The sequence below is a fragment of the Nestor notabilis genome, unplaced genomic scaffold, assembly GCF_000696875.1.
Source record: "Nestor notabilis isolate BGI_N333 unplaced genomic scaffold, ASM69687v1 scaffold4431, whole genome shotgun sequence".
NCBI lineage: Eukaryota > Metazoa > Chordata > Aves > Psittaciformes > Psittacidae > Nestor > Nestor notabilis.
Window position 1 is genome coordinate 46,691 of NW_009914099.1, and position 22,040 is coordinate 68,730.

At 40.2% G+C, this 22,040-nt stretch overlaps 1 protein-coding gene across 1 annotated transcript in view; it reads right to left on the bottom strand.

Moving 5' to 3' along the window:
- FREM1 (FRAS1 related extracellular matrix 1) overlaps window positions 1-22,040 on the bottom strand; it is a 57,579-nt gene that overhangs the window by 29,104 nt on the left and 6,435 nt on the right. Inside the window, exons 4-21 of the mRNA XM_010023481.1 lie at window positions 21,802-21,998; window positions 20,824-21,147; window positions 19,529-19,637; window positions 18,308-18,439; window positions 16,047-16,391; window positions 15,233-15,375; window positions 14,465-14,661; window positions 13,262-13,352; window positions 12,093-12,260; window positions 11,367-11,575; window positions 10,424-10,517; window positions 9,716-9,968; window positions 8,169-8,366; window positions 6,163-6,348; window positions 4,921-5,117; window positions 3,865-4,093; window positions 2,493-2,637; window positions 122-263 (exon numbers count right to left, since the gene is read on the bottom strand). Of these exons, the coding sequence (XP_010021783.1) occupies window positions 122-263; window positions 2,493-2,637; window positions 3,865-4,093; window positions 4,921-5,117; window positions 6,163-6,348; window positions 8,169-8,366; window positions 9,716-9,968; window positions 10,424-10,517; window positions 11,367-11,575; window positions 12,093-12,260; window positions 13,262-13,352; window positions 14,465-14,661; window positions 15,233-15,375; window positions 16,047-16,391; window positions 18,308-18,439; window positions 19,529-19,637; window positions 20,824-21,147; window positions 21,802-21,998 (3,359 nt within the window). The remainder of the gene's footprint in view (window positions 1-121; window positions 264-2,492; window positions 2,638-3,864; window positions 4,094-4,920; window positions 5,118-6,162; window positions 6,349-8,168; window positions 8,367-9,715; window positions 9,969-10,423; window positions 10,518-11,366; window positions 11,576-12,092; window positions 12,261-13,261; window positions 13,353-14,464; window positions 14,662-15,232; window positions 15,376-16,046; window positions 16,392-18,307; window positions 18,440-19,528; window positions 19,638-20,823; window positions 21,148-21,801; window positions 21,999-22,040) is intronic.

Below are 22,040 nucleotides of genomic sequence, written 5' to 3' on the forward strand. Positions count from 1 at the left end.
CCATAGCTGTCTACTTCAAAACGTGACAGACATTTGGGAGAAAAGGAAGATGAACTTCATTCTATCCAAAAAAGAGAGAGTCGTTTGCATGCCTTCTTTTTGTTAAAGTACAAAGACTAACCTTGAGCTGAAGCTGACCATTTTCTGGAATTCTTTCAAATATATAGTAAATTCTCTCCCTGGGGGTGTCTTTATCTTCTGCTGACAGAACAGCACTGGAAATTATTCGAGTTTCACCCATGTTCATCTCTATATCATTCTTTCTGCAAAAATTAAAAGTCATGTATTGATGCAATAAAAGAAAAGTAACCTTTCTGACATGTAATTTCTCTGCCAGGAATATGGATTACCCAGATTCTGACAGAAATTACTACTACAGAAAGACTAAAGGGAGGGTGCCTAAAAAAAGCAAACAGGGTAGACCAGCTTCTCTGGAGAATGGTGAAAAATAACAAAGCAGATATCTGCAACAATAAGGGATTTATCACATCTGTCTTAATCTGGGATCTATTCCACTTACCTTCATACAATTTATAAGAGGATGATGTAAACAAATAGGCTGAACTATATGTTACTGCTACGATAGCAATACTGGCTCTAATGAACAGATTGTTCACTAGAGAAAAGACTGTCTTTCAACTGACTGTCACTGCTCACCCTAATCTTTAAGAGATACTACAAAGACCTAACTGGCTTCTCTATGCTGTTTCTAGCACCAATGTCTCATCTTGAGAAGAAGCTTTCAAGGGGAATGTGTGAGGGCCTTACATTCCGCAAGGGCACTCCTTGCTACAGGATGCAATCCAAGAGGTGGCAGATTGAGCTTTTGGCACTCACTGTTTGCCAGCTAAAAACATCGCACTGCAGATTCTTCAGTCTGTTGACCACAGCTAATGGAGATGAGACCTGAAACTCCCTCAGGCAAAAGGGTGTCCCCAGATCAAAAGGTGAGAAAAAGCTTACAGGTATTGTCAAATGTTCACCTGTAAAACACTGCAGTGGTATAAGGGAGCCCCTACCCACAGCCATGTCGTGACTGAATGTGGCAGCTAAACCTCTCCAGTGCCAAGCTGAACACATTTTGTCAAAGCACTACCTCATAAACACTGGGAGCATACTGTGTATCAGTGGAAGGCTAACAGGCAAGAAGCAGTAACTTCTTATAATGAAATAGCTATTTTTCAAGTAGATGGCTCACTTGTGCTTCTGTTCACCACAGGAGTGGCAAATGATGAGTTCTAACAACACCAGACAAGGCAGCAACAGTTTCTGGATCCATCTGGGCAAAGCTAAAAATATTGGAGTTCTTGCACTCCATCACCTTCCTTCAGAGAGAAAGGGGGGAAAATGTCATATCAGTCTTTACCATATGAGGAACAAATAGGCAATTATCAGTATCTGATATGAATGCATAAACTCTATCCTTTATTCTAAGTAGAAATGGACACCCTCTCTTGTGAACATTATGTGATCCTTGATAATCTTTCAACTATAAAACTAACATTTGTTAATGCAGGAAGCTCTGCATGGTAAACAAAACATTCAAAATTCTCTGCAATGGGAAGCACAGGTCTGATCTGAAGGTAGGCCAAATATCCTGAGGGATCAGAAATGCCTACATTAGTGGCAGCCTGCTTAACAGGCTGTGCGTCATTTCTGAAATGCAAACTTCAGAGGTTCGAGTTATGTGCCCAAAGCTTTTGCATCCCCAGCTCCCCATCTGCCTGCCTGGGACTGGAAACCAGACAGAAGATGGAGGCCCTGATACTCTGTGGCAGAGCATCGGCTAAAAAATGAGGATCCCAAGGGACAAGTCCCTTGTTAAAATGTCCAGGAGGTTCAGCTTTCTCACAGCCAGCTGCCTATCTACAAATGGTCTGCCAGGCAATTTCTGACCATGTCTAATTCATTTCTGATTCCTAGGTTTGAACTGTAAGGGAAGTTGGCATGTATCTTTTGAGAAGCTGAATTACAGCTAAGCAAAGGGTTATATAAGAGAAAATACGGGAATGATTAAGCTGAAAAGCTTTCCCCTGTGAGGCAAGGAGGCATCAACGTTGCGGATTATCTCCTGCCAAAATACAGAGCTGCTTTCAGAAAGGTGTTTTAGACAGGCAGTTGTCCCAGGGAAGCGGAAAGCAAAGTAACTGCAGTCAATACCATGGTGGTCAGTGGCCAGCAGAGGTGTCCAAACATCAGGGCTCTCTGGCAAACACCTTCAAGTAAGTTGTAAAAGGCGAAATAAGCATGATCCCCCACTTTTTCATTTTTTTTTCTCTCCCTATTCTTTTAATACTGAACAACACTAAAGCATATCCTTGTTTCACTAAAACTGTTTTTGTTAAATAGGCTGATAGAGACCCATATTGAAACACCTGTATTGACATTAGTCTGTGATTCTCCCCATGAGTCACCAATTTGCTGTTTTGATCACTTTTGGATCATTTTGTCTGAACCTATCCCTCTGACAGAGACAGGAACACGTGGCTTACTTGCTCAGCACTGGTTTCTCATCATTAACTGGAATGACCTTTACTGAAATGGTCCTGATGACTTTATGTTTCCCATCTGATAACTGGATTCTAAAGCTGTCAGTGAGGTTTTCCGAATTGTCATGCATGTACATCAGCTTCATTCCTATTCAGGGTGTGGTGTGGAAAAAAAAGAGAAAGAAAAATTTAAAAAGCAAATAAATCTGACTCCAGCAAAATTTCTCACATCATTTCATCCTGTTTCCCTTCTTCCATCTCCCCTACCCATATGCCCTGTCACAGCAAGCTTGTTTCAGCTACCAGAAGATAAGCTTGGTGAGCCACTGATGTTCATTAATCTACCAACATACTATTGTCTCAAAGACACCAGCCTGACTTGAGTGAGGAGTGGCTCCCTCCACAAAAAGGTGTCTGTTGGTCTGAAAAAGGCACATTTCTTCTTCTCTCCTCATTCCAATTCATTTTAAGAGGGACCATAGCAAGGGTGAGACTATCAGGCAACACTTTCTGTGCCTTAATCCTCAGGGAGCTTTAAACAAGCCCTGGGGAGAACAGCTGGCCTTGTGGCTGTGACCACAGCCAATCAGAGGATCTGGGCTGCAGGTAGCTTTGTCACCATTGTGGATGGGAAAAAAGAAAAGCCAAGCAATTGGAAGAGAGACAAAAACAACACTTGGGAAGGCTGAGGAATTTGGGGTGGGAACTTGATGTTTCTGAAGGTTGGTATTAGACAACAGAGAAAAGAAATATCTCTCCTCAGGTTTTGTGGGGCATGGTTTCCAGGAGAATCTGCTCCAAGATTTTGCCGGGCACAGAGGTGAGACTGACTGGTCTCTAGTTCTCCAGGTCTTCCACCTTCCCTTTCTTGCAAATGGGGGTTACATTTCCCTCTTCCAGTCATCAGGAACTTCACTGCCATGATTTTTCAAATATGATGGACAGTGGCTCAGCAACTTCATTCGCCAGCTCCTTCAGGACCTGTGGATGGATTTCATCAGGTCCCATGGACTTGTGCACATTCAGGTTCTTAAGATGATCTTGAACCTGATCCTCTCCTACAGTGGGGACCTGTGGATGGATTTCATCAGGTCCCATGGACTTGTGCACATTCAGGTTCTTAAGATGATCTTGAACCTGATCCTCTCCTACAGTGGGGACCTGTGGATGGATTTCATCAGGTCCCATGGACTTGTGCACGTTCAGGTTCTTAAGATGATCTTGAACCTGATCCTCTCCTACAGTGGGCTTCCTAAACATTGCCTTGAAAATACACATGAGGCAAGTGACTAAATAAGTGCTGAAGGTTTCTTACTGTGCCACCTTGCCTCATTAAAGAAATGAAAGACCAATGTCAGAAGAACATTGCACCTACCATTCTTCAGTAGCTCCATGGAAAAGTCATGAACGAGCAACTCATGGCTGTGGTGGTCATGGTTAATTAACTGTTTGTAGTGTAGAGTATCATTTCCATGAACTCCATTAATAAGGAACCCATACCGGGGCCTCTGCACAACCCCAAATACCAAACGGTCTTGAGGCACATCCAGATCAACTGCATTGATAATAGAAAGATCCAGCTCTTTCATCTCCCCTTCTTGAACCTGAACACCAAAGAAAAAGTGTCAAATTCTTTTACATAAAAAAATTCAGAGAGTTTTAGCACTGTTTCCTAAGTAGGTTATTACTGTGTATAACTGTATCTGTTTTCTCCACCCCTTTCCCAGTAGCTCTTGAATCAGCTACCGATTTCAACCACTTCAAGTGACATAGATCAGTAAATGGTTACAGTGGTGAAAAGAGAGGGTAGGATAAGGAGTTTTTATCTGCCCCAATAAATAGAAAAGCTGTTAGGTAAATAAACTTCATATTAAGTGCCAAGGAGAAAGAATTTAAACATATAAAGATATATATATATAAAAAAAAATAATGGATGCACATACATTTATACACATGCACGCATTTTTTACTTCACAGTAAAGAAGTTTACACTGCCTTAGCATGGTTACCAATGTTGCTCTTCTCAAACCCAGAAGGCAGAATTCTTATTTATTTTAAAAGCAGTCTTCAGAGAGGGGAGAGGCTATGCCTGAAACATAAAAAAACTACAGGAAAATATAAAAGGTCTTGAGAAACCAGAGGAAGCATGAAGATCCTTCTGCTTTCTAGATTACTTGCTTGTTTAAAGATTGGGCCTTATTTTTTTCTCTTAACTGCAAGCTACCAGAGCTGTTCATTACTACAGTCCCAATGCAGCTCTGTGCTACTAGTTTACGTGGGATTTAACTGGGCTGTTTCCTGAACTAGGCTGAACTACATAAGTAAAGGAAAGGTGCAGAGGAACAGATATCAGAACAATGTTTTATCTATGTGAAAAAGTGTTTTCTGATATAAAATAATTCTATGACAGACATTTTTATTATTTCCTTACGGTAATATTCCTTGCTATGAATTCCGGGACTTCATCATTGGTTGGGTTGATCAGCACAAAAAACGAAGTCTCCGTGGAGCGATGGACCCCATCAGTGACATAAAGTACAAAGTGGTCTGCTGTTGGCTCCATTCGCTCATGTCTGGCTTGTACATAGTTTATGTTCAGAGCTTTCAGGTGCTTCAGCTGAAATGAAGCTAGAGATTTTAAAAAGATTATGAGTTAACACAATCTTTTTCAGCCTTCTGGTCTTATGTTATCATAAAAAATTCTGAAACTATGTATTTTTTCAAAGAACAAATATCTTGGATTTTGTAAGGTTTTTTATCAGCTTTTGATGATTTTTTGGATCACAGAGTTACAGTGCACATGTTACTGCAAGACACATGTCCTTCCCTTGAAACAAAAATGCATCTTTTTGCTGCTTGTGGGGCTGTGCAACTTCATGCTTCTCAGTTCAGTCTGCAGAACCGAGCTCAAACAAAAAGACCCAAACGATGGGTAAGATCTGGGCTCTAAGTAGTTACATTGATTGTAACTTGACTCATCTGGTCTAGTGGAAATTACCCCTGCCAGCATCTGGGTGTTTTGGAACTAGAGGGTCCCCTCCAACACTAACCATTCTATGTTTCTATTACAAACCAGGAAAATGGGGACCAAAAGGCTCAGTGGCTCTGTGTGTCTGGCTGGAGACACTCGTAAAAGCTGGTAGTGTTACAGAGTATGCTACAATCTGTTCCTCTGAGGGTGAAACTGCATTACAACGTTTGAAGATGGACAAGAGAACACACCTATGCCAACCAACGTCTCTATCACTTCTGTTTCTTTGCCTTGGAAACTATCGTGGAACCCAGGCTTTTCAAGTTCTCAGCTAAAGCATTTACATGACAGAGAACTAGGTGAAGGGAAGTATAGGATCCTTGTATGGGAGATTGAAGGTGAAGGCAGAGAGAGAACAGATTAATGTCTCATATTGCCACTTCTAATAGACCGCAGCTGGAAGGCATAAAGCAAAGATTGGCTTGTTTACTTCAAGTGCTAATTCTTCACATTTTCAGACCTGTAGTCTGCCTTTAAACTCCTCTCTCACAGTCCCATTTGCTCTCCATTTATTTGCCAGCACCTGCCTTCCTCAATAAGTCCATATTAACTCACACACCTGCAACTACTTCACCAGAGCCCACCACACCACAAGCCCTCTGTATCTCATCTGACTGATTACTGTATGTCACTAAGACTTACCTATACTTATACCAATGTTGCTCTTTTCAAACCCTGGGGAAGGCAGTATATTTTCAATGTAACCAAACTGGGGAGGAGAAACCAAGACAAATTCCAAGTTATCGGCAGTGGTGTCGGGGTCAGTGGCAAGCAAATGGACGGTGGTGAGGGCTGCTGAGGAGCCCTCCTCCACTGCAAATCTGGCACCTGCACAGAAACAATATGATAAGCGTTATTGCTTTTTTAGCTCATTTTACTGTTGCTTTTGTTAATACAAATGGGAGTAGTAACTAAGGGATAAAAGACAACAAATACTGAGTAACCAAAGGGTTTTGATTTAAGGTTTTTTTCTGTGCTTACACTGTCAACTCTACTTTTGCCATCATGTATGCAGAGAGGAAGGGGATCGTGAAATTATTTTGCTGGTAAGTTATCAGGCATAGTTTATGTGCTGGTCAAAATCAGTTGTTACCTCTGTTTGTCAGAGCATTAATTATATTAGAGCTGTTCTGAATTTCTCATAATGAATAATTTTTCGTGCATCACTGCTTGATTTCCCTGCTGGGACAATGCTTCATTTCCAGAACATTACTTGGGTGAAAGCCTGCCAATTACAAAACTACTTGTATATATGCTTAGATATTCTCTGAGATACATATCATGTATGTGATGCTAACAAACAAATGACATTGAAAAAGGCAAGCATACAGAAAGCATACTTTTCTATACTACAGACCTCATCGAAAGCCCAGGAAGTCGATGGAAATTTTGCACAATGAAGTCTGTTGGACTAAAAGTACATTACCAAAACTATTTCCATTTTAAGCGAATATTTTTGATTTTGAAGGTTACTAGTGAAAATATAGGTTCAAATCTATTCATTTGATCTGTTACTTATATAGCATAGATTTGCCTTCACTAACAGAATTGAATATGGGTATTAAAAGATTGTCTCCTTTTATATAAACAGCAGAGTCTAAATTTCTTTTGCAGACTTTTTGTTGACTATCTAGGTGCAGAAGTAGATAGAGATTTACTTTATGCTTTTGCATAAACAATGCATGTGACAATTTTCTGGACCTAAGTTCAGTTTGGGGAGAAGATATTGATCACTTTTACTCAGACATAGCTTACTATGACACTTTTGGCTGGAGTGGGGTTAGTTTTCTTCATAATAGGTTGTATGTGACTAAGCTTTGGATTTGTGCTGGACGCAGTGTTGATAATTCAGCCATGTTTTAGTTACTGCTGAGCAGTGCTTACACAGTCAAGGCCTTTTCTGACTCTCACCCCACCCCACCAGTGAGGAGACTGGGGGTGCACAAGGAGTTGGGAGAGGACACAGCAGGGGCAGGTGACCCTAACTGACCATAGGGATGTCCCAGAGCATGTGGCATCATGCTCAGCATGTAAAGCTGGGGGAAGAAGTAGGAAGGGAGGGACATTTGGAGCAATGGCATCTGTCTCCCCAGGTAAGCATTAACACGGAATGCTTTCCTGGAGATGGCTGAACACCTGCCTGACCATGGGAAACAGACAATGAATTGCTTGCTTTGCTTTGTTTTGCTTGTGTGGGTGGCCCATGAGTTTTCTTGTTTTAACTCTGCTGATTCTCTCCCCCATCCCACCAGGGGGAATGAGTGAGAGGTTGTGTGGTGCTTGGTTGCTAGTTAGAGATAATCCATGATGCTTACACATACAGCAATGGACATGTATAGATGGAAGGGAGTAGATCTGAGCACTAACCACATGATTTAAACATGCAGCTGAAGAGCCACAAGCAGTTACTCACACTTGCACCTGCAGTTGAATTTGTCAGATACACTGTACTAGCAAAAGAAAAAAAATATTGATGGATATTCTGATTCAAAACATTTGTATGCTGATCTCAGGCAACTCTTTCTGACTCTAAAGTGAAAAAAAAAAAAAAATCCCAAACAAACAAACAGGTAAAATCCCTGAGTCCTTAGCCATTACAGTACTGCATAAGCCCACATTTTAACTGTATAGTGAGAGGAAGCTTTCACCAGTTGCAATTGATGGAGGCTGGTTGTCCACTGGAACTACAGTGATGTTAAGGTCATATACTAGAAATGGATCGTGAAGTGGAACTGGAGGAAGAAGAGGTCTATCATAACAGCAGTCTTTCACATCTATGCTGGCCTCGCTGTCAGAGACAATGAAGGTTAAGATCTCAATGGAAGGAGTCAGACCAATCTCCCCACCTGGAAAAAATATTGCAGTTCAGAGGAAATATATTACCAAAACTTCATGAAGAATAATTTTGTATCCTGCAATGACTGTCTGCAGTGTTCAGTCAGAAGCAAAAACAAAATTACTAGAATTCTTAATTCTGGCTGGTGGGGGTGCTGTTTGGTTAAGAATTTGGTTTGCTGTTTGTAATGAAGTTTAGCCAGCTTCTATTCTAGAATAAAAGGGTGCAGAAAAGTATATAACCAAGTATTACTAGTAGTTATAACATTACTATTTCAATCTTATTATATTATATTGTAATTGTAATAAAATTGCTAGTTGTACTCATGATTCTGTTTTTTGTTCACTAAGGCATGTGCAAAACATACATTAATGCAGAAAGACATTTTTTTCTGCATTCCTTCTCAAAGAATGTAGGAAAAGATCTTTCTTTTTTTATATGTATGTATGTATGCTCTATCTGTGACAAGTGGTAATATTCACGGTCTTCCAGAAGAAAACATTAAAAAAAAGTGGGTGGGTTTTTTTATTTTAACAGTAAAACCACAAAATAACATCTTTTGAGCACTGTGGTTCTCTTTGAGAAAATCTGTTCATTTATCTTATGGTGCAGAAAGACTATAAACTGTCCAGAAATGGATATCCATCTAGATTGGAGAGGCAAACAAGAAGTACCTCAGGTTGTTAACAGTTTTCTATTAAAACATGGCATACCCATTTACAGTGTTACATCATTTTATCTAAACATGACTATGGAAAGAGCTTGAAGTGGGCTTTTTTAGTGTCATGAAACAAATAAAAAGGCTCTATTTTGTACCTAATTGCCCCCCCTCCCAAAAAAAAAAAAAAAACAAAAAAACCTCAAGATGTTTTACCAGGAACAGTGAAAGAGATCCTCTAGGATTATGACGTTTTCATGTATTTGTTCTAATAAATTTTTGACTTCAAACAGGGATTTGGAGAGCTCATTAAAACATTTGGTAGTTTTATATCATCAGCCCTCTTTCAAAGCCAGATTACTTTTTTCCCTACTCAAAACACATGTGATTTCTCAGCAGTTTCTGCTATGTTTTACCAGGAACAGTGAAAGAGATCCTCTAGGATTATGACGTTTTCATGTATTTGTTCTAATAAATTTTTGACTTCAAACAGGGATTTGGAGAGCTCATTAAAACATTTGGTAGTTTTATATCATCAGCCCTCTTTCAAAGCCAGATTACTTTTTTCCCTACTCAAAACACATGTGATTTCTCAGCAGTTTCTGCTGAGATTCTGCAAAGATTATATGAATTCTGGTTAATATTTTCCTCCAGAAAACTGTGACCACCTTCCAGTCAAATTCTGCCGTTAACTCACTTACTGGTGTGCTTATATGTGACTAAACCAGAGATGACATCAGCTTGGGAGAAACGATCCACAGCAATGCCAGCCTTCCTCACCAGACCATGATAGGGCTGGCGAGCCAGAATAAACATCAGTTTCATGTCATCACTGTCTGCATCTGTGGCATAGATGTACTCCGATGAGAGGACCACTTCTTCACCCTCCAGGCAGTGGAGCACAGGAACAAGGCCTGTTTTCATAACAGGTGGCTCATCATTCACAGGCAACACCTAATCAGAAAAATAAGTTAAGATCTTTTATTTTTCATTTCAGTGGAAACCTGTTGTTCTAGTACATTGCCTTCCGTACTGCTCAAACAGCAGTATGATGTCATGGTTAGAGTACACTGAGCTCTCTCTATGAACACAATGAAACCAGCTGAATTAAAGTCACGTTAAAAATTCAAGGACAAAATAAACCAAACTACATAATCACAGCCTGAGAAAAATCCCATTCCGCAAACTCAAATAAAGAGGGAATAATTCCAGGCAGATGAACCCAAGCTAGAGCAAGTGCAAATGTCTTTCAGCCAGTACAGGCCAAATCTTTGAATTTGCCACATAAACCTGAAAGCCCAACAAGTCCATTATCTCCCGGTTCCCAAGGGAATGTGAAGACTTTCAGACATCAAGCTTTGCACTCTTTTACAGAGGCAATTGCTTTCAGAAATATGCAACATACTGACCTTGACCTGGAGGGTGAACTCTACAAAGTGGATGCCATCTGTGGCTGTAAAGAGGATATCATCAGTGAGAGTCTCAGAGCCATCGTGCCGATAACTGTAGGGGAGAAGAAAGTAAAAAAGACCTATGTGTATTTCACATAGACAAAGAAGCTGTGCTTTCTGCTTCGTGGTCATGCCAGTGACAATGTGGATCCTTCCCAATATGAAAAACCAATCCCTGTGCAAGTGTGTCCATCTAAGACTGCTGATTCTGGATCAGAATGTCTTCAGAAGACTTGTGGGTTCTCCTAGATGAAGAAAACTGCCAATATAAACCTGACATCAGCTGCGAAAAAGGTTTCACTGAGGTTTTTGTCATCCCTGTTCTGGCTGCTTGTGCCTACCAAGCATGTATGTCCTTGCTGTGGTAGGTGCCCACTTTGACTTACAGACGGAAACAGAGTCAGAGAGCTCTAATTCTGCACGCATGTAGGAAATCCAGTCTCATTCTTGTCACAAATATATCAATCAACAACATTTTAATCTCTGAGTTAATTAGTGTTAATGAAAGTTTTCTTGTAAACTAACAAAGTTTAATAAACATACCATTTCCTTAAAAGAAAAAAGCTGGCAACCACTGCCTTCTTCACAAGAACTACATGTCTGAATACAGAATTTGCCTCCTCATCTGCATTGGGCAGAGCTTTATAGGGAAACCTATCTACATCAGACGTCGTCACTAGCTCCCACTTTCTGGCCACACAGCAGCTCAGCTTCTGCAGTGATTGCTGCAGTCCTGAGGATCAGCCAGCAGTCTTGGCCTGGAGCAGCTCTGCCAGTGCTGTGCTATGGTGAGCATTGCTAGCTGCAGCCTCTGCACCTCACACACTTCAGGGCAGGGCTTTCACTCATGTGGCTGAGACACTCAGCCACCATAAGAGGAGAAGACAGACACTCTTCTAACCTGACCGCCAGGGTACGCAGGTCCCCACAGGAAAGCCTGTCGCCTTCATTTACAGGAGTGCCATCCAGCTCCAACATCCCATGCTGAGGCTGTCTCTGCAAGAGGAGGAGAAGATGCTCCCGTTTTGTGTCCACATCAGAAATGAGAATGTGTTCCTCTGTGACAGGACTCAGGCCACCCTCTTCCACTCTTAAATGTCTTGTATAAACCTGCATGGAAGAGAAAATGCTTAACTGTCTTTTATACTGCACCTCCCAACATACACCAAACTGGGAAATTTCAGTTTGCTCTGGTGTGAGAATGTGTGACACCTTAAAAAATAAAATGCCAAAGGCTGTGTTAGGAAAACCTAAGGAATATACTAATAGTAGGCCCTAATACATGCAGCCCAGTCCTATTCAAGGAGGATCCTGGCCTTCACAGGCAATAGGCACTACAAAGAAGAGGAATGCATTTTGTTGACTAGAACGTAGCATACACATCTTGTACAGCCACTCAGACGTTGAAGGTAGCCCTCAAATTATTCAGCACAAAAAACCACCTTGCACACTCACCACACTTCCCCTCCCACTGTAGTCCCAATGCAGGCTATGTGTAACACACCGAAACCCTGACCTCATGGGAGATTTAGTTTTCATTTCAGCCAGAGCAAGACATCTCTTTGCATTTCTGTTTCTAGTCAAAGCCATTTCTGGTCCTTTCCTCTTGCCTTCACCACCACCCTACCTCTGGGGCTTGGTTGTCCACAGGAAGAATTGTAATATTGAAGCATATCCCATGCAAAGTGCCACCATGCTGATTGCTGACAGAAAAGATAAACTGGACATGCTGAGGTTCAGGCCCGATGTCCTGCAGCGGTGGCATGTAAGCAACTTTCATGTAGTTCACAGCATGCTGCAAAAAGAGAAGAGGGGTGCATATAAGAAATGATAATGGGAGAGCCATAATTCAGGACATTAGGGACCTTTCTCATCCCCTGATTAGATGGTGTCTGAACTGCCAAAATTAATTCCATGAACTTTGCATCTGCTCTTTATATACTGGCAATACCTTGATTAAATGCATCTTTAGTTACAAATCAAGTGAGTACAGTTTCAAATACTCAAACCTGTACCAAAAAATACAGACACAGTTTATAAGTGATTACAGAGGCAATGGCCTGCCTCCTTGATGGAGCCCTTTATGAATGCTAGTCCAAGAACCTTTTCTTATGAATTGTTTTCTTGTAAATTAACGAAGTTTAATAAACACACAGGAACTGCATGTCTGAATACAGAATTATCCTCCTCCTTTATTTTCTTTTTTCTGAGAGCAGGCTGGTGAAAAAGGCTAAAATAACCACCAAAATCTGGCATCCAGACTCTTATAAGGTGATTAAGGATTTGTGGGCTCAAAGGTCTCATTATGGTACTGTGATGATCACCATTATGCAACCTTATCAATACATCAGGATATAAACCGGGGCACATTGTTAATATTCATAAGACATCCATCAGACTAAATGGAAATGCAGCAATGAAATCCTGAAAAAAGGCTTGTTTCAGCCTTTATCGCATCTACTAGTGGAGACACTGAGAATAAGCAGGAAACTCTCAAGGCTTCATTTTTCTTGATCTTAACATCATGCTAGATCCAAACACAGGCTACCCTAGAAAACTGCAGCCCCTGCTGCTTTCAGAAGGAGAGTTGTGTCTACATATTGCAAAACTGAAGCATAATGGAAATTTCTTTTAAAAGATGGAATTGAATTACGCAAGTTTTGAGCTTTTTAAGCAGAGCTCGTGATAGTACTCCTCCTAATTTTTGACCTCTTCTCTTCCTGCCAAAAAGAAGCTGTATACTTGTGACTTTTAAATCATTTAGAACAGGTTTTGACGTCAGGTAACATAACAAACCTGAGCAAACGACCGCAGTGCAAGAGCAGCAGGGTCCTTGACTAGCTTGGGGATGGTGTCCACCATAAATAGCTTCCCAGCATCTGCGTGGCTGTACAAAAATACATATGTCACATCCTGGTTAGCAATACTGAAGAACAGGAAAAACAACAGTCGCGCCCCAACTATATGTTGTTTCTTTCTTCTGTCCTTGCTATTCATTTAAACATTACCACAGAAAACTGATCACAAGAAATGTGTATCAGGATGGTCATGAAAATTCATTACATACCTTTAAGCAAGCTCTGGGTTTGCTACAAGTGTGCCTCTATACACCCCAGATACCAATTACACCTCCTGAAAGTCTAGTCCATCACATTCTTACTACTTACAAACCTGCATTTACTTTTATGTAGAAAAATAAATTATATCATGACTCTTTAAATTTCTGAAACGAACCATCTCCAAAAAGCCAGCTTTTCAACATCAGTAACCAGCAAACTGGATAACCATGTAGCTGTTGACTGAACAGGGGAACAGCCTAAACATCCTTCTTCTAGTTGCATACCAGTCCTCTGTTACTTGAGGTTAAAATTGAAAGTGATGTTCTTCAGTTTGAACTGTACAATGGCTGGATTTTAAACTTTTCTATTTAACAAATTATCACCATTGCTGTCATGAATTTCCAGCTGGTGAAACAGCATCATGTAAATGGCTGCTACACCCATTCATCCCATACCCTCATTGCTTCCTTAACCAGTTCTACTTCCATTCTGCTCCACGGGCCCAGGACCAGGAGTCCTTCGCAGTGCCATGATGATAACCCAATCCTAGAAAACACTGTAGCACCTCATCTTCTCAGCCTAGGGCAGGCCCAGGTCAGTCTCATTCCATCAGTAAGATACGTGGCTTGTACTCAAGGCTGCACAGGATCCTATAGGTTAGTGTAAAATGCAAGTCCAACAAAGGAAAGAAAATATTTCAGGTGCTTTCCTCCTTACTTGTTGCTAAACTACAGGCCTTTTTTAATTACTCCATGTATTATTCTGCTGCTTTCAGCTCTAGCTCACCCTTAATCATCCACAGGGAGGTGCACCCATCTATTGCACTTTAAGTAAACAACTGAAGAACCTGATACACAAGAATGCTACTGCCACTGACGCTGCTCCTCTTACGTAAGTCATTGCCCGGTCCCACCTGAAAGGTATGACAGGTCACACTTACCCATGTGTGCAAGTGAAAAACGGGGACGTGGTTATGGTGTATGTGAGTTCCCTGTCCTGCTCTTCCACATCTATGAAATGGAGATGTTTCTTAGTTAGGTGAGCAATCTCAGTCTCCTTAACAACCAGGTGACGGACCACTCCTGGGGCTTCTCTGGGTAGCTGATCATCCACAGGGATAATGTGCACCATCATCACCTGAAATCAGGGAGACAGTGCAATCAACAGAGATTCATCTCAAGAAGAGATTATCCAAGCAGTTGTTTACAAACATGCACACAGACAAGTAAGTGCATCACTGGAACACGACATACAGGATGTGGCTGTCATGCCAAATCACGAATACATGAGCAATGGAGATATACAACAGTTAAATGCAAAGCCTATAAATCTTAGCAGTTTCCATTTAAATTAAAATCAAAGTTAAATTCAGCATGTTGGACTCTTGGGTGAGTTGGTTCTTCTCATTTGACTTCAGGAGGACTGTTTTGTTTATTTGTACTATCTCCAGGTCTAATCTGTTTTCATTTCATTTTACAGTGTAGGAAAAAGCCTTTGCAATGAACTTGTCTCTCTGTGGCCCAGCAGAAAGAATTACCCTATGGGAAGCAAGAACAAGAGCTAGCTCTGAAGACCATTACTTGTGGTGATGACTAGGGTAACAACAAACAGAAAAGATCTATACCAGTTTGATTTTAAAGTCTGTCAGAAGGCATAAAATCATCACCCATTTGAAGGGAATATGTGGGACTCTGCTTCGTTTTCATACCTGTGGATCTGAGAGATTGGGGGGGTCATGGCTGTCACACAGCACAAACTCAAGGGAATCTTCAAATACTTCTCCTCCAAAGTGATGGTAATAAATTATTCCATTAAATATATCCCTCTGAAGAAAACTGCTGACAGAATACCCTGTTGAATTGAGGAATATATCTTATATTGAAGAGTACATGATCTTAACAATTCAAAAAATTATCCACTAGCTGTGCAAGCAACTGGTGAAGCAAAATGTCCTTTTTCTCACCCTGCCTAGGGCAAGTCCTTTATTGCATTGTCTTCCACATTTCCTTAAGGTCATCAGCTTCTTTTTTACATCGCTTAAAGATCGTTCAAAAAATTTTGCAATACAGCAAACTGGCCTAAAACCCTATTCAGAGGACAAAAGAGAATTTGCAGTACTAGCTTCCTCTGCAGTCTAGCACAGGAATTTCTGAGTTCAGTTAAATGGAAGGAGAGATTTCTTCCACTTGTAGCATCACCTAATAGCTTCGAGCTTGTCAGGGATCCTTGCAGATCAAATAACTCCTGACTAGCCCAACTTTTCTGGAGGAGAAAAGTACATCAGGGAAATAGACTGAAAATGGAAGAATTATGGGATAATTTGTGTTCAGAGGTATAGTTACCCTGGTGCCAAGACAGACATTAATTAATGATGGGTATTTAGAAAGAAGTTCAAATTTTCCATGATTTGTCCTGAGCCAAAATAAGTTGTCTAATTGTAACATTTAATGTAGTTAAAAAAAGCAGGGGGGAGGAGAGGAATAGAGAAAGATAAGTGTGCTATTGTGGATGTGTTTCATTACCTATCATGTTTGGTCCTGGTTTCTTCATGATCTTTCCAGCCTGCGGTGGCTTGGTAATATTGAATAGTATGTAATCATCACTGGAATCCATGTCAGAAGCATGAAGCATAGAGCCCTGAATCAGGATCGTCTGTCCCTCATGAACTTCTATGACCACATTGCTGATAAGAAATGGAGGGCTGTCATCTTTAGGGAGGATATTGATTGGAAACTTATGGCGAATACTGTGGGGGCCATCAAAGATCCTAAATACCACAAAATCCTTAGTAGAATCACTGTCATCATGATGGTAGTGAACAACACCAGCCTGAATGTCAGAGACTGTGAACATGAATCCTTTCCCTCCTGTCAAAACAATGGAAGAAAACACATCAAACGTGCAGTTCAGCACAAAGAAGAATCCTTCCAATATGAATGGTATTAAAAGAGACAAAGAGAATGCATTTCTAACAAGAAGAATCAAATGTAACTTCTCCTTCTGGAAACAAGATTGAGAAGTTGGAATAGTCAATAAGAATGCAGACTTCGCAACTGTGGGAGCAAAGAAAATCCTCTAAATATCCACTGCACTAAAGCTAACCAAAGATGTAAAGGATTTTTACCTGCAATTGTTATCACTTTAATTTCAACCTTTACTTTCTTACCAGAATATTTTACATGTACTTTAAGCATCAAAGAGAATATGCTTTATAATTACTGCTCAGCATTTCATTGCTGATTCTTGTTTTTTCTGTATACTGAGGCTACTGTCTATAATAAGACAATTTTAAACATCTGCTTATCTAGACAAATATTCAGAAACATTAAAGGTTTTGAGAATTGAAAGCTGATGCTAGAAGAGATGATCTCCCCAGGGCCTCCAAGAAGAATATTCCTCTGCCCTCCATGCTGTGTAACATCAACTGGGACACCCACCCACTCCCTTTGCTCCTTGCTTGAAAAGTGTGGACAAGCTTTAGGATGGAGAAATAACTACCTTACCACCAGAAAAGGCAGCATTACAGCAGGAGGATCCTGTAGATCAGCAGTAGTTCCTTGAGATGAAACATACTTCTGGACAACTTCTGTTTCCATTAAATTCCAAATACCACTTTTCCTATTTTTTTAAATATGTATGACATATTGCTGTATATCTCTAGGCTATTCACTTTGCATGAATACATTTAACTACCAAAAAATCCAGCATTGACAGAGGCAGAATCTTTCTACCCTGCCAACAGCCGAGTGACATTTTTAACCCAACCATTTTCCCAAAGAAAGCAGCACTATGCTGACTCATGAGATTTCAAAGCAAAATTACTAATGAATTAGAAGTCTAATTTAATTGTCACTTCTTAAAATAAATCTTAAAGCTTCCAGTGAATAGCAACAATATCCATATTCTGTCTGTATTTGCCAATGAATCAATATCACTCCTCATTCCTTAGCATCTTCAAGCAGAAATGTGAGAAGTTACAATACAATGACTGCATTTTGCCTAGGTCATGCCTGCTCAATGATAGCATGCCTGATTTCTTTAAAATTTTAGCGGTGGGATGTAAATATATGTTAGGAAAAAGTTTAAATACTGAATTTTTCAATACTTTTGTGTTCTTGGGAAGCCAACTAGCAGAGGGAACAGAGCTCCCTGCCTGCGTGCCTGCCTACAGCTGGAAGTGATGCCTGCTTCCTTCCATGCTGGTCTTGCTCTTTGCTCCAGAGGGGAAACCTGCAGAAGATGCATTCTTATGCCCCAGGTTTTCTTGTTTCCTTTGAGGAACCAAGAGCAATATATGGCCATACTGATGTTAGTCTTGTTTTTACAGTGGCATCACAGCACTGTCTCAGGTATCTGTCCTTATTTAGCCCTGGTGAGACAGGTCAGAACCAGGCATGTTACCAGCTCACTGGGCGGAACTCACCTCCAGTGGAGAAGTGGAGAAATTAAGAACCAATTTAATTTTCAAATGAAAGCGGTGTGTAGGCAAAATGCCAGACTTGCATGTAACTCCCATTTAAGGATATGGACAGCATAAATACACTATTTGCAAAAGTAAAGCAATTAGTTTTCCTTATGAGCTTGTGTATTTTTTTAATTTCTTACTGTATATCCACTTATTTCCTTCTGTTCCTTTATTCTTTTGTAAATATGGCTCTTAGGCTGGCAGCCCTCAGTAGGGAGTGACATAAACCAGACTCTACCAGCTTATTATTGACTGCCACATTATCATACCCAGTTGCACTAGAGAATGTTCCCAGGCCCTCAAGCTGAAACTATTTACCTCTCACTGTGAGCCGCCCATGCTCTAAGCCATCAACTGTGACCAAGCGAACATTCTGGATGTCATCGTTGTCTACAATTTGGAAGTGTTGCCATGTGATTGGTCGGGATTGTCCTTCCAAGAGGTTGAGGCCTGCAAAGAACAGAGCTTTATTTCGCCAAAGCATCTGTGACATTCAAGGTGGGCAGCACCTAGTTAGATGCATTCTAAAGGTATTTACAGTCAGGAAAAAAGGCATGTTTAAATACCTCTACATACCTACCTATGACAGACATTTCAAGGCAAGTGTAAAAACTTGGTATCAGCTTTTATTATGGCTTACTTGCCTTAGTCAACTGTCTTTAAATATTTTTTTTCAAAGAAATAATGTATTCTGATTCCAAATGATCTGATAGACTAGTTAGGCACACTTCTGGATATTTGCACAAAATGGAGCACCGCTCTTGAAATCTCACAATGCCTGAAAATGGGCACCGAGCTTCCTTAGTGAGCTGGCTTTTGAAAATATATGTTGATCTTCATGAAAGAGGACAGTATCTCTTCTTTTCACTCTGCCAGTCATTTCAGCTGGGGTTTCTCTGGGAGACATAAAGCTGCTTCTTTTCATCTCCCTTCCTTTTCTATTGTGAGGAGACTGCACTTACTCTGGTGTCAACTTCAAGACTTGTTTGATCTTTTATCTTTGCATTCTGAGGATTAAATATCAATGTACATTTCACCCTAGATGGGAAAGCCTGTCCCCTTTCCAATGTAAGCATTATAAATCTATCTGAATTAACATTAACCCTGTAAGGTTTCCAGGTTTCATATGGCTATGGTGCATCATGCCCTCTGTAGTTGTTTGTTTTTACCGACCTCCACTCTAAACGATATCAGCAAGCACTGCTCTTTCCCACACACTACCAGCTACTTCTTTTCCACTACATATTTGTCTTTACTGCTTATGCTCTTTTATGTCCAGTTCATTCTTGAAGAAAACACTATATACAGAAATTCCTATTTTGTCCTTTATTTTTCATTCCAGTTAAAACATAAAATTTTCTGAAGTTGTTGTAACATGTTCCCCCCAAAATGGATAAAGGAAAAGAACAGATTTACACTCCATCAGTTTAATGATCTTTAAGCTCCAGGAGTAAATCTGAAGTTTAGAGCTTTGCCAAATGTCTGTGTCAAAATGTTATAAATTCTGTACCAAAATAAACTGAGGAAAAGAGATGTCACCTGTATTCCATGAAACCCGAGGAGCATTTGTATCTGTTGTTCTGATGGAAAGATGCACAGTGATTGGTGAACTCCTTTCAAAGTAGAAGTCATGAACCTCAAACTCCACCTGTTGTGAAAACAGACAAAATACTTGTTGAAGAAAATGTCAAACTCTTGAATTGTCAGATTTTTGAACCTGCAGTCAAACCACACTGAAAGCAGAACAGAGAAGAGGAACTTAAGGAGTAGGTGGTTTGGTAGGATGACTGATCCCCATACTAAGGAAACAGAAAGAAAGGAGGTTCCTGTGACAGCCAAGGTTAAAAAGAGACAGTCTTTGCCAGGATCAGGTGCCAGTTACCATTACTGTTCCTCTGCTTTCCAGTCCACCCTTTCCCCAGCTTACCTTGTTCTGATTTTGTTTCTTTGGTGTCATTACTTTAGTACCAACCATTTTATTTTGTAGTCTATGACAATATTGCTTAACTATATTATCAGATAGTTATCTTATAACTACCAGCATATTCATAGACTCTTTTAATTCATTTATCTTCCTTTTACATCTCCCTTTTATGACCACTGTTTATTTCTGAAAGTACTGGCACACTGCTGAATTATACAAAATATCTACCAGAACGGGTTACTGAAAAAATGAAGTAACACTGTACACCTAGCAGCCAATGTGGGAAACATAGAAGTGGTGCTCTTTTCAGTCCCATAAAATGTAAATGTATTCCTACAGCCTTGGTCTCATAAATCAGCACTGTCTGTTTACTCACTTACTCCAGACCCTGCAGATGCCAGCCTGCTCTCATTTTTTGCATCAGGTTCTCTGTGCTAATGACATGCTTTTATTACTCCCAGCAGGAACTGTTGGGAGCCCCTTTATGTTATACCTCTCTGCTACTGCCACAGTAGGTAGGCTGTGAGATCAAATGGCAGTCCTGACTGTTAGCTGGTCTGCCTATCATGGCTTCAAATACATCACCTCTCCACAGGTCACAGGGATCAGTACTGCCACACAGGAATAAAAACTGTGTGGAAGTAGCACCACTGATCCTTCCAAAGGCTCTTGGGTGGATCTGCAAGTATTGTTATTTCCCTATTCTCATTAAAAAACAAAAACAAAGCAAAACAAAACAAACATACAAACAAAAAAACAAAAACAAAAACAAAAAAAAAACCAAAAAATGAACTAAAGAAAAAAAATAACACCAAAAAAAAAACCAACAAGGAAGAACAAAAAAATCCTGGAATCCTAGTTAGATATAAACCAGAAAAAGCCTAAAAATGTCTATACAATACACTGTTACCTCATAATTCCTCCTCTCTGTGTGGCTAACATTTGGAGGCTGATAAGCAATGAGCATGTCACTGAGATCTTTCCACGTGAAGGAGCCAACAGGTTTTGTGTGGTCAGATAGATGAGTGATGAAGCCCTGTGGAGGTGGCTTTGTAATATTGAATACAAGTAGAGATTTTGGAGTTTCATTGTCTTCAGCATCGACGGTAGTGGTTGTTATGGTAGTTAAAATAAATTGGTCCACTTCCAGGATAAACTTTGCCATTGGGGCGGCTTTGGGTATTTGATTGGGAACAGCGCCTTTAATCTGAACAGGAAGCCATGCATACTCGGTCTACAACAGGAAAAAATGAGACGAATAAAAGGACAAAGTGAAACAAACAAAATACAATAAATTTGCATTACCCTCATGTAGCTAATCGGGGTAAATGTTAAAGCAATAATTATTTTTAAAAGAAAAAAAATGAAACATTTTAATGAGAAAATGCCTAAAGTAAATATCTAGACGTCATGAAAAGGTCTTCCAGGTTCATTAATCTTATTTGTGTCCTTAATTTTGGGCTGAAACAATTTGCTTAATTTGATGTGAGTATAATGGATAAATTTACCTGACAGAAAGATGCATGGGCCATTAATTATTATTAACTGAATATGTTCATATAGCTCTTAACTTATTAATTACTATATATGTTGAATTCAGTGCAGATCATTCTCTATAAAAAGGTGGAATTATGCCAGAACTAATTCTACCCTCAGGCTAAATTACTTATGCCTGCCAGTAAACAACCAGAGGTGTTTCTCTGTACCCATAGTGGTCCAAGCATTGAGGGATGGAGATCATGCATTTCATTTGCCCAGCTGTCAAGTGTAAGAACTGAACAAACTTTCAGGCTCACTATCTCTCTTCAAATGTAAAAGGAGTAACAAACTTGAATGTTTTGAAAGCCAGGAGGACAATCGGACACTGTGAGATTGTTTAAAAGTTTACCTTGTGGAGAGTTTTGCTCCTGCTGTCTGTGAGATCCAACCTCACGGGAATATAATCGGTGTCAGGTGAGGGAGGGTTAAGGTGCTGATATCGAATCCCCATCCTCAGAAATTCTTCACAGCTCATTTTTGTATTGTGAATGACTCCCAGTCCCAGAGTACAGCTTTCATTTCTGCACTGCTGGCTCAGGCTGTTCTCTGTAACCCAATGGAAGCAAAAGCGAAACAGTTACCAGAGCA